The sequence below is a fragment of the Corvus hawaiiensis genome, chromosome 5, assembly GCF_020740725.1.
Source record: "Corvus hawaiiensis isolate bCorHaw1 chromosome 5, bCorHaw1.pri.cur, whole genome shotgun sequence".
Lineage (NCBI taxonomy): Eukaryota > Metazoa > Chordata > Aves > Passeriformes > Corvidae > Corvus > Corvus hawaiiensis.
Window position 1 is genome coordinate 47,648,781 of NC_063217.1, and position 18,710 is coordinate 47,667,490.

The 18,710-nt window shown below is 39.6% G+C and overlaps 1 protein-coding gene across 1 annotated transcript in view; it reads right to left on the reverse strand.

Annotated features, from left to right (window-relative positions):
* Positions 1–18,710, reverse strand: part of TNKS (tankyrase) — a 138,302-nt gene that overhangs the window by 54,439 nt on the left and 65,153 nt on the right. The window contains exons 4-5 of the mRNA XM_048302994.1: positions 12,836–12,872; positions 11,972–12,047 (exon numbers count right to left, since the gene is read on the reverse strand). Of these exons, the coding sequence (XP_048158951.1) occupies positions 11,972–12,047; positions 12,836–12,872 (113 nt within the window). The remainder of the gene's footprint in view (positions 1–11,971; positions 12,048–12,835; positions 12,873–18,710) is intronic.

An 18,710-nucleotide genomic window follows, 5' to 3' on the forward strand; every position in this document is an offset into this window, starting at 1 on the left:
GCAGGTATGGCAAAGGAATAAAAGGAATCTTCACTCCCTGGATATTAATTAGGAAGCTTAGTTCCCTAACTGCTTCATAGCAAGGTGCTGCCATTACTTTCGGAGACAAATCTAGAAGCATAGACTAAGGGGGAAAAGGTAATGGGCTGGAAGAGACACTTAAATCTTTAAATAGGAACACCATTGATCTCTGAAGGATTTCACAAACAGCAGATCCCAAAAATGGGGCACTAGTAATCTTTGACCTCTTCCTAAACAAGAATTAAAATGCAACACCTCCTCCCTTCCCTGAAACTCTTCTGTATATGCATGTATCTCATTGCCATTTGGCAAAACAGTTTCACAGAGGATGTGTTAGAAAAGCTGAGTAACACCCCTCACAAAACTATAGTATTTCAGAAAACTGGTCTTTACAAGAATCTCTTCCATTTCTACATGCATATGATGAAGGTGTAGCTGGGGATGGAACTGCAATATGAAAAAGAAATTCTGGGGCTTCCACCCTGAAGTAGCATTTGTAGTTTTCCCAGATTCAGAAGCACAGAATACATCTCTGGCAGCACTCAATGACACAGGGAGAGGAACTTTGAGATGGATTATCAGAGAAGCAGAGGAGTATACGCTGTTTCTTTGGTGATAGATGCTGACAGCTGAGGGAATAGTGGCTTGCTGAGCTACATAAAGAAAAAATTACAGTAAAGATCCACTCTCTTCTCCTAAGGGAATGCAGCTGATGTTATTTAACACTGAAAGGAAATCTATGCTGGCTTGAAAGATACGGCAGAACACTACACAGAAACTACTTACATTATCTTTGTGTCCAGCTTAGCCATTTTTGGCAAATCTGAAGAAGATGCACACTGAATCACCAGAGAACCAAAACTGCTGGGGTTTTTTGCTGTTGCATTCTCTTCTTTTACCACTTGCTGTCAAAATCTTCCTAGAGTCATAGAATATTCTGAGTTGGAAGGGACCCATCAGGATCATTGAGTCCAGCTCCTGGCCCTGCACAGGACACCCCAAGAGTCACATCATGTGCCTCAGAGTGTTGACTGAACACTTGAACTCTGTCAGCCTTGGTGCTGTGACCACTTCCCTGGGGAACCTGTTCCAGTGCCCAGCCACCCTCTAGGTGAAGAACTTCTTCCTAATATCCAACCTAAATTTGCCCTGACACAGCTTCAGGCCATTCCCTCAGGTCCTGTCACTGGGCACCACAGAGAAGAGATCAGTGCCTTCCCTCATGAGGAAGTTGTAACTGCAATGAGGTCTCCCCTCAGTCTCTTCCAGGCTGAACAGACCAAGTGACCTCAGCTGCTCCTCACACAGCTTCCCCTCAGGGTCCTTCACCATTCTTATGGCCCTCCTCTGGACACTCTCTAACAACTTAATGTATTTTTATACTGTGGCACCCAGACCTGCCCCCAGCACTGGAGGGGAGGCTGCCCCAGAGCAGAGGAGAGCAGAGTGGGACAATCCCCTCCCCTGCCCGGCTGGCGATGCTGTGCCTGATGCCCCCCAGGGCACGCTTGGCCCTCCTGGCTGCCAGGGCACTGCTGGCTCATGTTCAGCTTGCCATGGACCAGGACCCCCAGGGCCCTTTCTGCAGCGCTGCTCTCCAGCCTCTCATTCCCCAGTCTGTATGTACATCAATGTTTTTCCTACTACAGTCAACGAGTAATCTTTTATTTCCCTCTTCTTCTCACCTATCTTACTATTTTTACTACTTCTCCTATTCCATCTTTATGTACTTACTTTACTTCTCCACCTTCCCCTTCCAACTAGAAACTTTCCAGGCTTCAGTTCATAGTATTTTCACATTATTAAGAGGGAATAAATTAATTTGACCATTCTGTTAACATGGCTTCAAATCAGCACTTCACTCATATTATTGAAACTGGGGTCAGAATAAAATGTTATGAGCAACACTTGCAAATTGACTGCATTTCAGCTCCAGTGCTGAGTATGAAATAAATATTTATACCTTATATTTTGGAATTTATTTAAAACATGAAATATAAAATAATTAATAAAATTAAATACACAAAATACTCTTTTTGCTTTACAGTGATAATTTGCAAATTTTAGAATTAAATGACTTTATAATCTAGTCAAATAGGCTTCACCATTTCTTTGAAGAGCAGCCTTGCAAAACACAGGGAAAAAGGCAGAGACTTCATCTTATAATTCCAATTGAAAAGTAATGATTATTAGAATATTAATATTCTAAAGAATGTCATCTGTAAGAAGTTTCTTTTATAAGTAGTCGCATATAATGTTAGTTGGAAAAGACTAATCAAATCACCTCAATTTTCTTGTTCATCAATGACACATCCATCATCAATTACAATGCCTTATTTTGGCATTTTCCTCCCCTTTTATCCTTCATCTGCTGCCTGCTCAGTCAACTTAAACAATACTTTCAGAAATGGTTATGTAAATACATTTCTCCTTGCATATAAGTATTTGCAGTTCTTTTCATTTAGAATTGATCACTCTACATTATCCATACAACCTCTGAATCAATGATGGGGTTGTATGAGCAACTGATAACTGATGTGCTGGGAGAAATAAGAGAGGCAGCAAGGGCAGAAAACACAAGGGCTTTGGGTGACCTAAGAGGTGAAATGTTCGGATGCTATCAGTGACTGTTCTACAGAGAAAGAGGCTAGGAAGGCCACAAGGGTAAATACAACTACTGAGATGGTACCAAGCGACACCTGAAGCAAAACCTTTCAGTAGAAGTCGTCTTTAATAGTAACTATAACACACTCAGATTCAACTTATCTACAGGGGAAATGCTTGCTAAAATAATCCAGCATGATGCACCAACTTTCAGAAAGAGGAGCTATGAAAAAAATACCAAGTTTTTAAAAATAAGCTAGAATTGGTAGGTAAGAAAATTATGTCCTTACAGACAGCATAAAAACTACTAATGAAGATAATTCTGGAGATGCTTTGCTAATGCATACCTTCTATGGGGAAGGGCTTGATATGGTGAAAGAAGCGAGTATGACCAACAGCAAGCTAAAAGAGTTTACTAGAATTAAGAGGACATTCAAAAAGCTTAATTTACGAGCTGCAGAAAAACAAAAGGACCACAAATTTTAGTAGTTTAGAGGTAAAAATACAAGTAGACAGGCAAAAACAGTTTAAGTAGCAACTGGTGAAAGGAATTCAAACCAGACGTAACTTCTTGCAACCCACTAGGAGCACAAAATGCACCAGCCAGTTCAGTGGGGCAAGGTGATGCTCCAGCAAGAAACGGAGGTCTTACAGACAAGAAGGCATTGTGAAGAACTGAAGGAACTTTTTGCATGGTATACATCTTAGAAGAAACAATAACTCTTATTCCAGGATCCTGGTGAGTGAGCATGTGCATATTTGGGAGCATGGAGAAGCTTGGCAAAGATCTATCTGAAACTAAATTAAGCACAGAAGAGGTAATCACCCCCATAATCAAAATGAACATCACCAAATTGCCAAGACCAAACTGGATCCACTCAAGAGAGCACTGGAGAATGAAACAGGTGAATTACTAGTGGTACGTGACCTTCACTTAAGATTATCTTGGTACGTGAAGACACGGAAGTTACAAACCAATCATTAATGCCCATTTTGGGGAACTATATACAGGCCTGTAATCTTGATACCTGTACAAGAAAAAGATTCAATATAGTAACAGCTAGAATTAGTGAACACCTGAATAAACTCAATCTGCTTGGGAAGAGTCAAATATGGTTAAAAGAAGTTCTATATTTAAAACTTGGGTTTTCTGAAGCAGTCAACAAACACATGCATGAGGGTAAGCCAAATGACACAGGTTACAATAGGTACTCAATGGGTTTTTTAAATAAATCCTCACCAATGGTTTAAAAGGAAGATGATGTTAGGTGGTTGCACAACAGCGTGGCAGAGATGGGACACAGTGCACAACTAAATGATGTCACAACAGAGGGAGGCCACAAAATACACTAGTATCACACTCAAAAGCAAAAAGCAACAAGAAAGCAGATCAGTTTACTTCTCAGTACTTCTTATGCTCACATGCAGGGATTTTGAGAGGGAAGTGACACCAAGCATAGAAATATCACCTACAGTATTCAGTCAGTATATAGTCAACCATATACAGAAGTCAAATGGACACAGTCCACGGATTGAGCTGCTGCACTTCAACTCAGAACATAATCTCAGCAAGCTCTGTGAAGGAAAGGGCTCCACTCTTGAGATCACAGTAGAAGAAATATGATCAGTACTCAGCTTCTGGATGCTCTGTGAGCTGTTAAAGCCAAATCCAGAACACAGCTTTTAGTTAATGTGCATAAAATATTACATGGCAGCTCTGCCCAAATCTGCCAGTTTGACTTGTTTTCTCTTGACAAGAGATGGGTAATAGCATAACGTGGGAAGTCATCTCCTGTGTGAAGCTAATCATCAAGGGAAAAACAGTTCAGGTATAAAAAACCCCCATGCTTTCAACACATCTGAGGCTTCCTGAAGAGCACATTAATTAAGACCTAACAAATGAGATTTCCTGAATTTTAGAGAACAATACAGAGAGAATGATGACAGTGTTAACAATTTCTTTCTGGTCCTTTGGTGCACAATTTCTATTCGTGGACATGACAGACAATACTTCAAATAACAGGTGAAGGGATACTCACTGAAATGTTTTGGGGAAAATATTTAGAATCTCACAACAGAAACTTAGAAGCAAGTAGATCAGCTTTACATTTTATTCAAACGGTATTATCCTTGTATATAAAAGGTTTTAAGTGACACCAGGGACAGAAAATAGCCAAGTCATCTATACCATACAAAGTCTGCAGAGGGATTGTTGTGTTACCCACTTTGACTATGCTTGGCAGATGAAGTAAGATAGGATCACAGCATAAGAATGTGTGAAACTTGTCACTTTTTCTAACACAGGTGAAGCCTGGGAACTATCTTTTTTTACCGAGTAAAACGGTGTTTTAAAGGCAAAATGCCATTGTGACCATCTCTGAATGTTCTTTTTATGTGTATGGCATTGGGTGCTTCTGCCCAAGGCACAACACAAACATTGTGACACTTGCTTTGTAATCATCTTGTAATGTTGGAAATGTCACCTTTTTTTTTTACAGTGCACCATTACCTAAATCCAGAAAAGACCTTCAATTTTGCATGCAGGATTTTATTTAAAATATTTGACCCAAATACTTGACCGGGTCTAGTGAAAGATGTCCCTGCCCATGGCAAGGAGGCTGGAACTAGAAGATCTTTAAGGTCCCATACAAGCAAGGACATTCTATGATTCTATTTATCAATCTACCGACTCTCACCCCTAGACATAACCTTGATACACACGTGTTTCATGAAACACATACAAGACCAGTGCCAACAAAGACTGCAGTGTCTAGAAGCCATCAGCCAGGGCCAGCTTTACACTAGCAAACATTAGCTAGGTGAGTGGTTTTCACTTATTTTGATAACTGCAGTTCCACAATGCTGTAATCGCACATCATGGAACTCCTGGCATATCTTGGAAGGACCACAAATGAAGAACCCAAAATCTGCACATTTCCCACCCACAAAACTGAGTTTATAGCACTTCATCAAAACCAGATTAACATTTATGCTAGTAAGCAACAAGTGAGCAGATTTAGCAAGGGCTTGTCTATCCAGTTATTCTGAAATAACTATTTTGGATTTGTGGAGCTGTCTTTTTTCTGAAATAAAATGACATTTCATTAAACAATTTTTAGTTTTTTCATTTTATTAGATTAATGAAGGAGGAGGCACTCATTCTGAACCAAGAATACACAGTTAACTGTTAATCTGTATGATTCCATTGTTCCTCTCCTTTGCACTGGTTAGGGTTTTGGGGTTTTTTTTTGTAGATAAGCCTTGAGAGTAGAGACTGTATTTACAAACCATACAAACAAACAATGTATACCAGCAGAAGAGTTCATAAAACTTTGGGAAAGATGAAATGCAAATTGTGAAACTAGGTAATATATTACATGTGACAAAAAACCCCAAACATGCATAGAGTCCACACTGACATTCAGATACACCCTTGGGCACGACAAAAAAGGCCTTACACTGGCTATCTGTTCACAAGTCTTTTGCTCAAATAAACAGCTTTTGTCTGTAGAAGAGTGGATTTTCACAACAATCAAGCAACTTTTTTTATTGTATGTGAAATAATTTCTTCCAAAATATATTCCACACCCATCTGAATATAATCTCTATGACACAGATTTATAGATTGGACAGACCTATGGATTTATGTGATATTAGTTTTGATTTTTTTCCACAGCACAAGAAAAATGCACACAATCATGAAGGTTTACAGTTTCACTAGCACACAATGTGTTCACATCTTGCAGTACATGGCATTTTTCTTCAACCCCCAGCTCCTAGAGCCAAGAATGTTACAAGAGAATCTGCCCAAGTCTGTAGTCTTAATAACTGTAAAGGAAAAGCTTGTGCAAACGTGAATTGATTGTTCCATACAGACTCGGAAATTGGAAGGTATACCAATTTTCTTTCCAATTGCAGGATTTTTCTTGAAAATGGCTGCAAACAACCAGAGTTCGGGAAGAGGAGTTGGCAAATTCACTTACCAGCAGCATATTGGAGACTACCTGGTAAGAGGAGACCCAACTCACCTGATCCTGTTAGAATTCAATTTCTCTTTGCCAGCCCTTTGTTTAGACGCTGATCTCTCAATGGAGAGAAAGAAGCAGAGGAAGCAAGAGAAAGAATCCGCAATTTCATCCAACAGAATGCTACTTGGTATCGGGGAGGTCCCATACCAAAAGCTGAGGGGCACTTTGTACTCAAGACTTTTTGCAGTGGTTACCTCAGGCCAAGGATGCTGCTACTCAGCACTGCATTGCAGACCTTCTCAGACTTGGATTTCATACATGTGACCCCCATGCCAACGAACCTGAATGATGCCATGCACGAGAAAAAACAACGTCCCTATGGCAGGAAAGAACAGGCTGCAACAACAGCCTCAATCTAACCCAAGAGGCAAGTATGTCTCCTATGACAAGTTTAATGAAAAGGCCTGTTACTGGTATTTTGGATCCAGGGTTGCCTACAGCTGGTTTGGAAAGGCGTAACTGCAAAGGCATTGCAGAAGCATAATACCAAGGACTGGTACTGGCAGTTGTTAAGGACTGAAAACTGGGAATAAACAAAGAAAAGGGCACTACAAGTTAGAAGACAAAAGTGCAAATAAGTGAAATAGGACCACGTGCATGATAGAAATGGCATTTTAATTAATTGTCTATTTTTTTTTTCATGGGATCACTACATTATCCACAGCACTGGATGGTCCCATGCTAGGAGAAACTGAGGTGCATTGTTTGCAGGATCCCTGATTCACCTGTTGCAGAAATAACATTTCTAGTTTCTATGGAAGGAGGCAGGGGAGGGAAGGTGCAGGACAGAAAACAAGGTAGCTGTGGAGGAACTGCACTCTGTGCTGCCTTCTGGTAGCAATTCCTGCCTCAAGTTGAACTAATACCTGACACCATACTGTCATAGGTAATGCCATTGTATTCTCTGGTTTTTATATGGTTGATACAAAATGTAAATACAAAACACAGCTGCAACAGAAACTTCAAAGTACAACACAGGCATTTTATTTTTTCATTTAATCACTGTTCTATGCTCCTAAGAGCTCAAAATATTAGATATTTGCTCTACTTCAAGAGATGGACCTTGAGAAGACCATCAAACTGTTTTTTGAGTAAACTCCTCCTAACCAGAGAAGCTGGAGTCCCTTGCATAAGAAAAGGTTTTATTCAACCAACACCTGAGTATTTTAGTGCTGACATGATCTGAGCATGTATAACGCAGTACAGGAGCAGGATATTCTGTACAACCAAAAATCCAACTTCAAAACAAAAATCTAACCTCCTATTGCTAATAGCTACCATGTCAGCTGGATGCAGACCACTTTGGAAAGCTATGATTAGTCATGTAGGAAGTGTCTTGTAGGAAAGAGTTCTTATCTGAATTGCTGAAACCAACGCTTCCTTATCAGCTCAGATACATCTGCATTTTTAAAATGGAGGCAACATCAATTTCTTCCTTAAACAGCTTTCAAGTGTTCACAACAGCTTTCTGAAGGAAATGAGTGGGCTAGGAGCTTCTACTCAACCTGCAACCATTATATGTGTGATTTTAAACATGTCTCTTGCCACTGATTTAGACAAGCAGTGACTGTTGTAACAAGTCAGAAATCCAGCTCCCATTACAAGTACTACAGCTTTAATTTCCAGCAACAGAGAGAAACCCAGTGACTTAAAATAGTCAAAAAACATTTTTTGAAAATTCACTCATAACTAAGTCTTGAAAAAGACAACCCCAGAGGAAAATATTTGAGGGAAAATAACAGGGGCTCTAAAGCCTACATAACTTTACATAGATAGACACATAAATAGATGCCTTGACTTATTAACAGTGTGAAATACAGTACCATCTGCTAACACCAACACCATAGGCTTGTCTTCGAGAAGTCATTAATTCTACAGGTAACGTAAAGACCAAGGAGGCCAGCAGAGCTCACAGGCAGGATGCAGGGAAATTTCAGACCCCTGGCAATATGCGGGTGCCGTGCATTGTGTCTAAGTTGTATTCTGACAGAGCAAATACTTTGTTAGGCTGTGTGAACAGGAGTGATGCAACATGTAAATGTTGCCTTACACATAACACCGCATCCTAACAATTCTGTGAAATTTCAGTCTCCTGTTTAAAAAAACCAATGTCAAAGCAAGACTAATTGCCATGAAAAAATCACTATTATATTTCAGCTCAAGCATTGCTTTTTAAAAAGTAAACAAATAGGATAGTTTAAAAAACAAAAAGGTTTTGTGAAATTTACCCTTTTGTAATACTCATTTGCTTACACAGTACTTCATAGTTTTTTACTATACAGCTCATTATTTGTGCCCTCATATACACTCAACCAGCACATAAGCCAGTACTTGCACAAAAATCAATCATTATCTAGCTCAGTGAAATCCTAGTTTCTGAGATATTATTGTTGATATTCCTTGGTCATCAAAACCCCAAAAACTACCATGACCCTTGGTATGCAGAAATGCTTTAGATGATGTATAAAATTGCTCTTTGTTTTGCACACGCCTTCATTTTTCCCTCCAGAAAATAACTGCAAGAGTAGCCCCACAGAATATATTCCCTCTTCAGACAACAGCTCAAAAGCTTCAGTAATATGAACATTTCTACAGTGTCCATAACCTACCTAAACTGTGACTTTGGAGGGGAAGAAGGAAGTTCAATTTTCATTCCTATTTGTCTTGACCTCTATCCTAAATAAACAGATGGAACAATGGTTATCAGCATCAGCTGTAACTGGTTTAGAATCATGGAATCCTGTCTAGTAGGAATCAGACTCTGGCTGTCAATACTCCTCAAAAAGGCTAAAAGCAGCCCCCAGAATGCAATGAATCTTTTTTATTTCCAACCTTAGCTGGTTTCAAACCAGCAAGACACTGTCAGAGTTTTCCACCTCTTTTACCCATTCTATAAAGCACAACTTCACAGCACATGTGGTGTTTCAGAAATCCAGAACACCACATGTTAGTATGCATGGGACACAGAAAAAATCCCCGGGGGGGGGAAAAAAAGTAAACTGCATACAGTTGCACCCCAAAGTATGGGGAAAAAAAATACCACTGCTAATACAGAAAAAATAATTACCCATTCAGTACTAGAACTCAATTTCTTCACCCACGCAGCTAAATGTTTCCTTATCAGAATAGAGCTGGGAATCTCAGAAAATCAAGGAATGCACAGCTTGAAGAAAGAGTTTGTGGGTACAGCTGTACTGCAGAGTGAGCGTGATGCTGAGAATCTCGGGCCAATCCGCAGAGTCTGCGTTCCTGGCCCTGAGAGCTGCGTTAAGTCTCTGGCCTTACACTGTCCTAGGTCTGAGGCTTGAATACTCAGAGGATCTGCAAAAAATAATTACTAAAAGCATCAAGGAAGGCAAAAGGCAACTTTCAAAATGGACAAATTCTCAGCTAGTGTAAATCACCATAGATCAACTAGAGGCAGCTACACCAGTGGAGACTTCCATTTACAAGAATTCTGTGCTGTAGGCTGAAAAGCTCACTTAATTTGCAGCAAAGCTCAAAATGATCAAACCCCAAGTGATCTTGCGCTAGTAGAGGACCTGAAAGCTTTGCTTTACAAATTAAATACTTAACAGTTATATAGCACACTTGCCACAAAGCATTACTAAACCTTCCACAGCCTGTACATATGTGCAGTAGAAAAAAATGTATCTGGTAGACATAATTTTAAAAAAAGCTAATTATTATCAATGGCAAGGCATCTTAAAAGGAGTTTCAGTAACCAGTGCACTTACCAACAACCAACCAATCATATTTTTAGTGTCCACACTCATAAGCTTTAACTGCAATATGCTTTCCAAGCTTTGGGCATACATTTTCTAACTAATTCAGAGGCTGCAATAATACAGAAATACTTTCAGTATTAATTTTAAAAGCTTTGTAAGTTTTTTTTAATTTTTACTTTGAAGTGATAAATGTTCAAGAAAATATCTGCAAGGGCTTATTCCTTGCCCTGCTGGCAGAAATCTTAACTCTGCATTTGGCCTGAGATCAACAGTGATGGGGGTTCAATTACTGAGTAATGCACTGCTGTACACCACCCTGTTTAATTATAATACACAGCACTATTAATACCTAAATACACTTCTACTTGAACAGCAAAGTCTTAAAAAAAGAAAAGTAAATTCAGGAAATATGGGCAATATGTTTAACCTTAAAATGTGGGGAGTGTTTCATCAGTTCCAACACCGCTAAATTAAATAAAGCCCTTGTTCAATTGCCTGTCCTCAGCTCATAAAATCAATTGTTTTCAAAACCTGGAAGATGCATCAACCTTCAATCAGTGATAAATGTAAATAAGCAAAAAACTGGCTCGGTTTTCTGTCACGTAGTATGTATTGTAGATACTACAATTGAGAAACATTTTTAAATGTGTATAAAAATTATGAATTTTTGTACAATGGAGCTAAATTTTTTATATTCAGTAACAACATACCTTTTCATCAAAAGTAAGTGCAAACTGACCTATCTTTACTGACTTCAGTGGAACTGGGTTGTTCCACAACAGCTCCAGGATGGGCAGATGTTTATACTGTGCTTCAACACACTTCATCAAAAATAAAAAAAAACTATAAAAGAAAACGCTCCCATGCTTTTCTCTCCAAAAATGAGATGTACTGCTACATGTGAAAGACTTTAACAGATACATATTAAAAACATTCTGGTACACAGTTTAAAAAAAAAAAAAAAAACAAACCAACAAATCAAATAAAAAACCCCCCCCAACATTTGTAAATCCAACAGTCTAGACAGACTATCATCTTGAAGTCTAAAACATCAAAAATCATAGGATCTAATTCTCACTCCGTATGGTCTTCCCTCCTCCAGTTTCAGCCTAATTCTTAATTTAACTCATTCAAACATCTCTGCCAGAGAAAGTCAAAACAATAATGTCAAACTTAAGAAAATGCAGAAGGTGTTAAACATAGCAATACAGTGCCAGTCTACGTGGCAGTATATTAGGAGCTAAGCTGAATACCAACCACCTCACCCAGACAATGTTCAAATACAAATAATAGCTTTCTTCCCTTCATTATTTTATCCATCTGCAACAGTACATTTTGTTTTTCTTACAAAAGATCTTAAAGTTTCTTTTACATGGAGACCAGGGTTCGACATTTAAAAGACACACACAAAATCCACATCTGCCGACTTAATCTGTCACAACTGCCAGTGTCAAGTATAACAGCATTTAATTTTATGGTAAAAAGGCATCACTAGTTCCCCCCCCACCTTGGTTTATACATTTATGCTTACCAGTATGCTTAAATTGGCCTTTCTTGAATAACTGAAATATAAAGCAGGTATTAACTTACCTTACGCCCATCACTTGCATGGCAGTTCACATTTAAAGGAGTCAATAAAGCCATCAGCTTTTCTTCATTACCACTCCTGTAAATGAGAAGATGATTAGGGAAAGGGGGAAAAAAGGGCAGAGCTCTTTGATATCCATCTCCTTAGCAAGTATTTTGCAAAGTCTAGTATATTGAAATTTGTACTGTGGCAGGGAGAGTGCTGGAAGGCTACAGAATCTTCTGAACATTTCGAAACCAAGGGTAAATACAGAAAAGAATACTAAATTTACAGTTAAATGTGTTGCAACAGATCATGCAAAAACACCTCAGTTTCTTTCCTTAACCTCGTATTCCCTTTTTCTAATTCTGTAGATCCTCTGAAAACCATGTGTTGAAATAAATGTTTTTAGAAGGGTTAACGGTTTATATAAAATGATCTTGTGCAGTCAGAAGGAAGGATGAAAAGCATCTTTGCAATATACAATTGAACTTTACACCTTTTGTATAGGCTCCCTTATGCTCTGTTCCGATAAATCCTATTTTCAAAATACATCCTATGGTAGCAGTAAAAACCAAAAGAAAAGAAAGATTCCAATATTTAAATTGCCCCTAAAAAGAACAGTCACAAAACAATAAAGAGGATTTAAGCAGCTTAAAGCAAAAACTCAATATTAACCTTATAACCACCATAGTGGGGGATTTCAATTACATAAATAGGCTTTTACATTTGTACCAGACTAAAGTCTGAAGAGATTTATGCTAATTAAGTGGTTTGCTTGCAGCATTTCATGGAAAGGCAATGACAAAACAGTACTATTTTAAAAAACCCTTTTCCTCGCCTGCTTCCACCCCCAAAATATGTTTTATATTCTAAGCAGCACTCACCTAGCAGCTTCCAGGAGTTCGTCTTTCTTGTATTCACCTAAATGATTGCAAAATATCATGCTGTTAGCATTTGGCAGAAGACAGATTAAGAAATGCAGTAGGAAGCAAATACAGAATTAAAACAGAAGAGGAGAAAAAAGCCCACACCCCGCTGGGTGATGGAGCTGTGACGTTAGCCAGCTTGTGGAGGCAGCATCACCAGTACCTTGGAGACGGGCAGCAAATTGACGCATCTTCTTGTCCAATCCTCAGATGGAAAGGCTTTCTTCGGACAACCAATGACTGCGAAATCTTGTGTCCAGAAACACAGTCCCGCTGATAGCAGCATGTCAGCTGAAGACAATGTCCCCACCCCCTGCCCTATTCAGTATGTCACATTATACTTGGGAAGCATAATAAATTCCAAGACAAAGCAAGGCAGTGCGGCTTTTGAAAAGGTACAAATTACCGATCTCCAAGGCTCTCACCTGCCTATTTGAATGGTAATATTACACTTCACTAAGTTCTTTAGAAGAGCAGGGATTATTAAAAAAAAAATCCAGGTATTATATCATCAGCCACTTTCCAACAAAATACACGCTTCAAATGAAAAGCACAGACAAAAGAGGATGAACTCTGCAACAGATTTTGCTATGAGACTCTGAGATTAGAGAGAACCACGAGTAATGTTAAAGCAACATTTACATTTGAAGTCCTGAATTAAAACAGATAACTAACAAGGGTTGCTGCATCACAGGATTAAAACTGCATGTTAGCATTTTAAGAAGAGCATGGAACAAGATAACCTACAGAAGTAAGACAGTATTCTACAAAGCTGAATCATGATGACATTGTGCAATACAAGTGGAATGGAATTTTAATTCAGAAATTAGAAAAATAGCTTCTTAGCAGCTTTATGAAGTCACAGAAGAGAGTGTGTCCTAGACCCAAAAGGTACAGGGTTTGAAAAACATACCGTATACCATCTGCCAGAGAATTAAAGCCTCTAACCACAATGCTATAAGAAAATTAGGAAACAGAAGCTGTCATGAAAGAAGAAAAAAACCCCTTTGTGCTGCCTCCTATGTGCAATTGTAATAAGCCTCCAGTGAAACTCCCATTACAGGTGAGGAAAGCCACAGGGCCATGGAAAATGCCAGACCGGACAGCAGGTAAGATGGAAGGTTCATCTGAAAACATCCCTTAATGAACAGCGGTAGGGTGCAGGAGGAGGGTTAGAGTCCCAACCCATAGCAAAGAGCTTGGTACTCCCCCCACCATGGCTCCTCCAGCTAACAGCAGAGGATCACAGGAACCACAACAAAACCAGCCCTCGCCTTAAGGAGTCCCCTTATTTCAGCATCCTGCCTTCACACAAGGGTAAGGAGGAGGGTGAGTACACACAGCCATGCACTTCCTGCCCCATTCCCTTGGATGTAGACATGGAATTTTCAAAGGCAATATCTACATCTCATCATACTGGTGATTCTTCCTTTCACAGGTGTGTTTAATCGCTTTCTGAATGATATTCAGCTTTGGGAATTCACAACAACGTGAAGCAAGGAGTTCCACCATGCCACTCACATGATGGGTCTCCTAACAGAACTGTTCTGTGTTGCTGAACCCCAGCAATGGAGCAGGTAAGTTCAAAGCAAAGGTGAAACTGGTTATTTCAAATAGAGGCCAGGAAGGTTAATTTAGCTTTTGAAAGAATTTATGTCTATGTTAAGGAAAGCTTCATCATGAGGCAAATCAAGTGACACAGAAATATGACTGCCTTTGACTTGCTCCCACTCTCCAGCTTCATCAGAAGGGGGGCCTGTCCACCACAGGCAACAGCCTTTTCTAAGCCATAGTACATGTTCCTCTTTTTTTATTTTAATGAAGATAAAATACTGGGCACAGTTGTGAGTGTTTCAAATCAATGTAACTGAAAAGCTCTGGCCAGCATGTGAGGAAGAAAAAGAGACTCTTTATGACTACTGCATTGTTTGTGCAACAATCTCAAACAGCTGGATTTCCTGCAGTAGAGTTATTGGCCCGTGTTATATCAACACTTTAGAGATGTAACCAGATTAAAGTACCTCTTTGCACATTCTGGTTTGGCAATGCATCTAGCAGTCCTAACCAGGCTTTTGAACATACTAGGTTAGAGAAGTAATAACATTTTTTTCCTTCGTGCTCAGTAAGTTGGTATTTTATCACACAAAAGCTGTTTCCTCTAATACTTTGATTAGCACAAGCATTACTGTCCAATGAAAAAGGAAAGCTGTGGCTCTTGATTTAGAAATGTCCCCCTGTATGCCTGATTAGAACAGTTAGTTTTATTAAGCAGTACTTTTTAAAAATAGGTATTTACAAGGTTGAAATTCATACATGCAATTCTTGAATTTCATCATGGCTCTCCTACACTGATTAGGATTAAGAAAATATTCTCTTGTATATGGCTAACTTTATTACTCTCAAAGAGCCACTGTATTTTGCAAATCAAAACCTAAAATGATACAAGCACTTAACAGCACACCATCAGGTTTGCTAACAAAAAAAAAAGGTCAAGTGAGCTCCACAGGCTCTGTGGGATGAAGAGGAACCCCCTGGCCACTCGAGCAACCAGCTGGTGGGATACCACAGAGCCGAGAGAGGTCTGGCTGACGGCATTTGGGAGAAGTGGGTGGCACTGGCAACAGGACCGACTGCTGCTGGCACAGGCTGCGTTCCCACCAGAGGGCTCTGCCAACACAGCTAACGCCACTCGGCTACGCAGCTCATCAAAGGCCATCCTGCAGCAATTGGCCACAGCTACCTAATAAAATATTCATTTGAAGCATTTGAAAACAAACCATGCGTGCATGGGCAGAGATGAATTTCAAGTTCTAAGCACAAGTACAGGAATACAGACCATCAACCTCACATAATATTTCTGTTCAAAGAATGTCAAACTGACTTTAACTAAGCTAGGAACATCTCTTAAAGAGCTCTTTTGGGCAGGTTAGAATTTATAGTTTCGTGAAAGGGCATCTGCATGCTGGGTAGCCCAGAGATAGCTGGCCTGGGAATTTCTTAAGGCAAACACAAGGTGTGAAATGGGAAGCAGGGAACGCTATAGCAAAGCAGTGTCCCTGTTCCTTTCTCGTCAGACAAAAGCTGGTAGGTAAGCACAGCAGAAACCACCCAGTGTCTGGTATTCACTGCATCTGATCAAGTTCATTGGCTACAGCTTGCTCAGCATTATTTAAACCATGAAGTTCTCTACTTGATCCCAGATCACACCACTGCTGTTCCATTTAGGCTGGAACTAGAAACTCATCACTGGTAAACAGAGATAATCAGTGTCTCAAATCACAGCTACCATTAGGCAACTAACTAGCTCTATTTGTGTTACCCTCCCAGGAGAAAACCAATTACCTCCAAGACTTCTGATCAGCTGCGGCTATGCTGTCACTGCTGTGTCTGGCCCTAGCTGTATCCTGCAGTAGCTGATCAGCAGCAAATGCTTATTAACTATCAGACATCAGTGGCTGCTTGCACCTGGCAGTTGAGCAGACCAGTAGCTGGAAGCAGGGAAAAAATAACATAATGAATCAATCTTTACAAACAAATAACCCTATTTCACTCTCTCCCAAAAGTCTTGAAATTTCAACTGAATACTGAAAGCTGAAAAACCTATCTGAATGCATGGCATAAATCAACAGTGATTTTTCAATGCATCACCACTCAAAACCAAGGTGAATTCCCTTCCCATCCCTCCATACACATCAGCTAATACAGGAACCAGCCAGATCTAAAATGTCATGCTGGACAAAGCAGGTTTTGCTTTACCATACTACCATGTGTCAGCTTTCCACAGTGAAGAAAATTTCCGAAAAATTAACGTCACACAAATTAAACCATGCCATTATTACCCAATAACAGCATATAATGGGAACAAAAAGGATTAACATATTTTCAACCAAACTGAAAAATGAAAGAGGTTTTTCCATATGAAGTCATACATCATATGGAATCACAATTATAAATCTAAATCCCCAGAATACTTACAAACAGTGAAAATTTTTAGGCTAGCCAATGACACGTGACAGAAGAATGTGAGCCTGATGAATGTGCAACCATGGCCCCAGGCTGGGGAGGGAAAATTCATGAGTATCACAGAATCACAGAATGTTTGAGATTGAAGGGACCTCTGGAGGTATCTCATCCAACCCTTCTACGCAAGCAAGGTCACCTAGAACATCCTGCTCAGGACTGTGTGCAGGTGGCTTTTACATCTCTCCAAGGATGGAGACTCCACCACTTCTCTGGGCAACCTGTGCCAGTGTTTGGTCTCACTGAGCTCAGCTCCTTAAGTTTCATGGTAATCTCAAGTGATCTCCTCAGGACCTCCTGTTCTCTCTTGGCAGCTCAAGTTTAGCAGCACTGGAAGTCAGGGGTGAAATCCTGCTCCACTAGAAAACATGGCAGCTCTATATTTGACTTTTGACCGTGTACAGACCTAACACTTGCTATTGGTTGCCTGCCCTGAAAACCTGAACTTCCATTCTTGAAAATAGATATCCCATGAGAAGATTGACAAGATCTTTGTGAACACTCCAACAGATTTTTTTTGTTTTTTCCAAACAAATATTCACAATTACCAAGCAACACAGAGGACATGGGCTGTCCATCAGAGCAGTAGAGACAGCAGGTATCAAAATCTCTCATTCTTCCTCATTTACAAGTGTTTCTGGTGCCTTTCCAAGCACATACTCAGCTAGCACAGGAATGCATGAGGCTGTTGGGAAAACAAGAGTCCTGATGCATCTGGGAGGGTTGAGAACTTGTTTTTCCATCAGATTTGTTACTTCATCCAGCTCAGTCCATGGCCAGGGACCCAAACAGGCCCCTGAGAATGAAGACCTTGAACAAGGATGGTGCTGCGACGAGAGAGGGGAATGGAAACTCTACATTTGGGCTGCCATTGCTACAAAGAAAGCAATCCATGGGCCAGAATCCAGAGTTTAGCAAAGAAATAAACTGCACAGAAGTAAATTAAAATACACCTTTTCCCTGACACTCCAAGACTTCACAGACCTCTAAGTGATCAATGACACACATCCACATACACCATCCGTTTTAATCCTCTGAGGTCTTTGGAGTAATATTTAAGTATTCAAACAAACATTCAAGTTATAATCAGAGCACAAGGCTTTTTGTGCTTGTGACAGACTACTAGGGTTGTTGGGACAGGATGAGTTTTTTGGGTTTGGGGGTTTTTTAAACATAATTTTTTTAGCAAACTCAAATTTTACTTTCAACATGGCTGCTTTTGGAAGGATCCAATCATACCATTAAAATACTCATCAATTCCTTCTTCCTCATTTAGCTTTTATTATATGTAAAGCAGCAGGTGAAACGAAAATATGGCATTAAATCAGAGCAAGAAGGTTTTTAACCATCCAAATAGCACAAGGTTGTGGGAATAACTGCCTAAAAAAAAAGTCAATGAAAAAACAAAGATACGTTGAAATAATATCATTTGGGAAAAGGCATTTATAACTAAGTATGTAGAGAAACACATGAGCAAAAAATTTACAATTTCAGGTTTTACTAACAATTATATTATACTTTACTTCCCACTTGTTAGGGTTAATTTCTTTATGCTTCTTGCACTTCTCTGCTCAGCAGTCTCTCACAAGTAAATGGGCTGATTTTATAAGCTGTCTAATAGGCTCAACCAGGAACACAGCAAGATCCTAATTTTAAGCTCTTGTCACGGATGAAAAACACCAAAGCAATGCTAGTATATGCAAGTGACAGAAAAGCAACTCAGAAGATAATGCCTTCAAGAACAAGTTCCAGCAAGGAGCAATGTTACCAAGGAGGAAAGGTTTGGTGTCTTGACTCTGCCTCTTCTATGAGA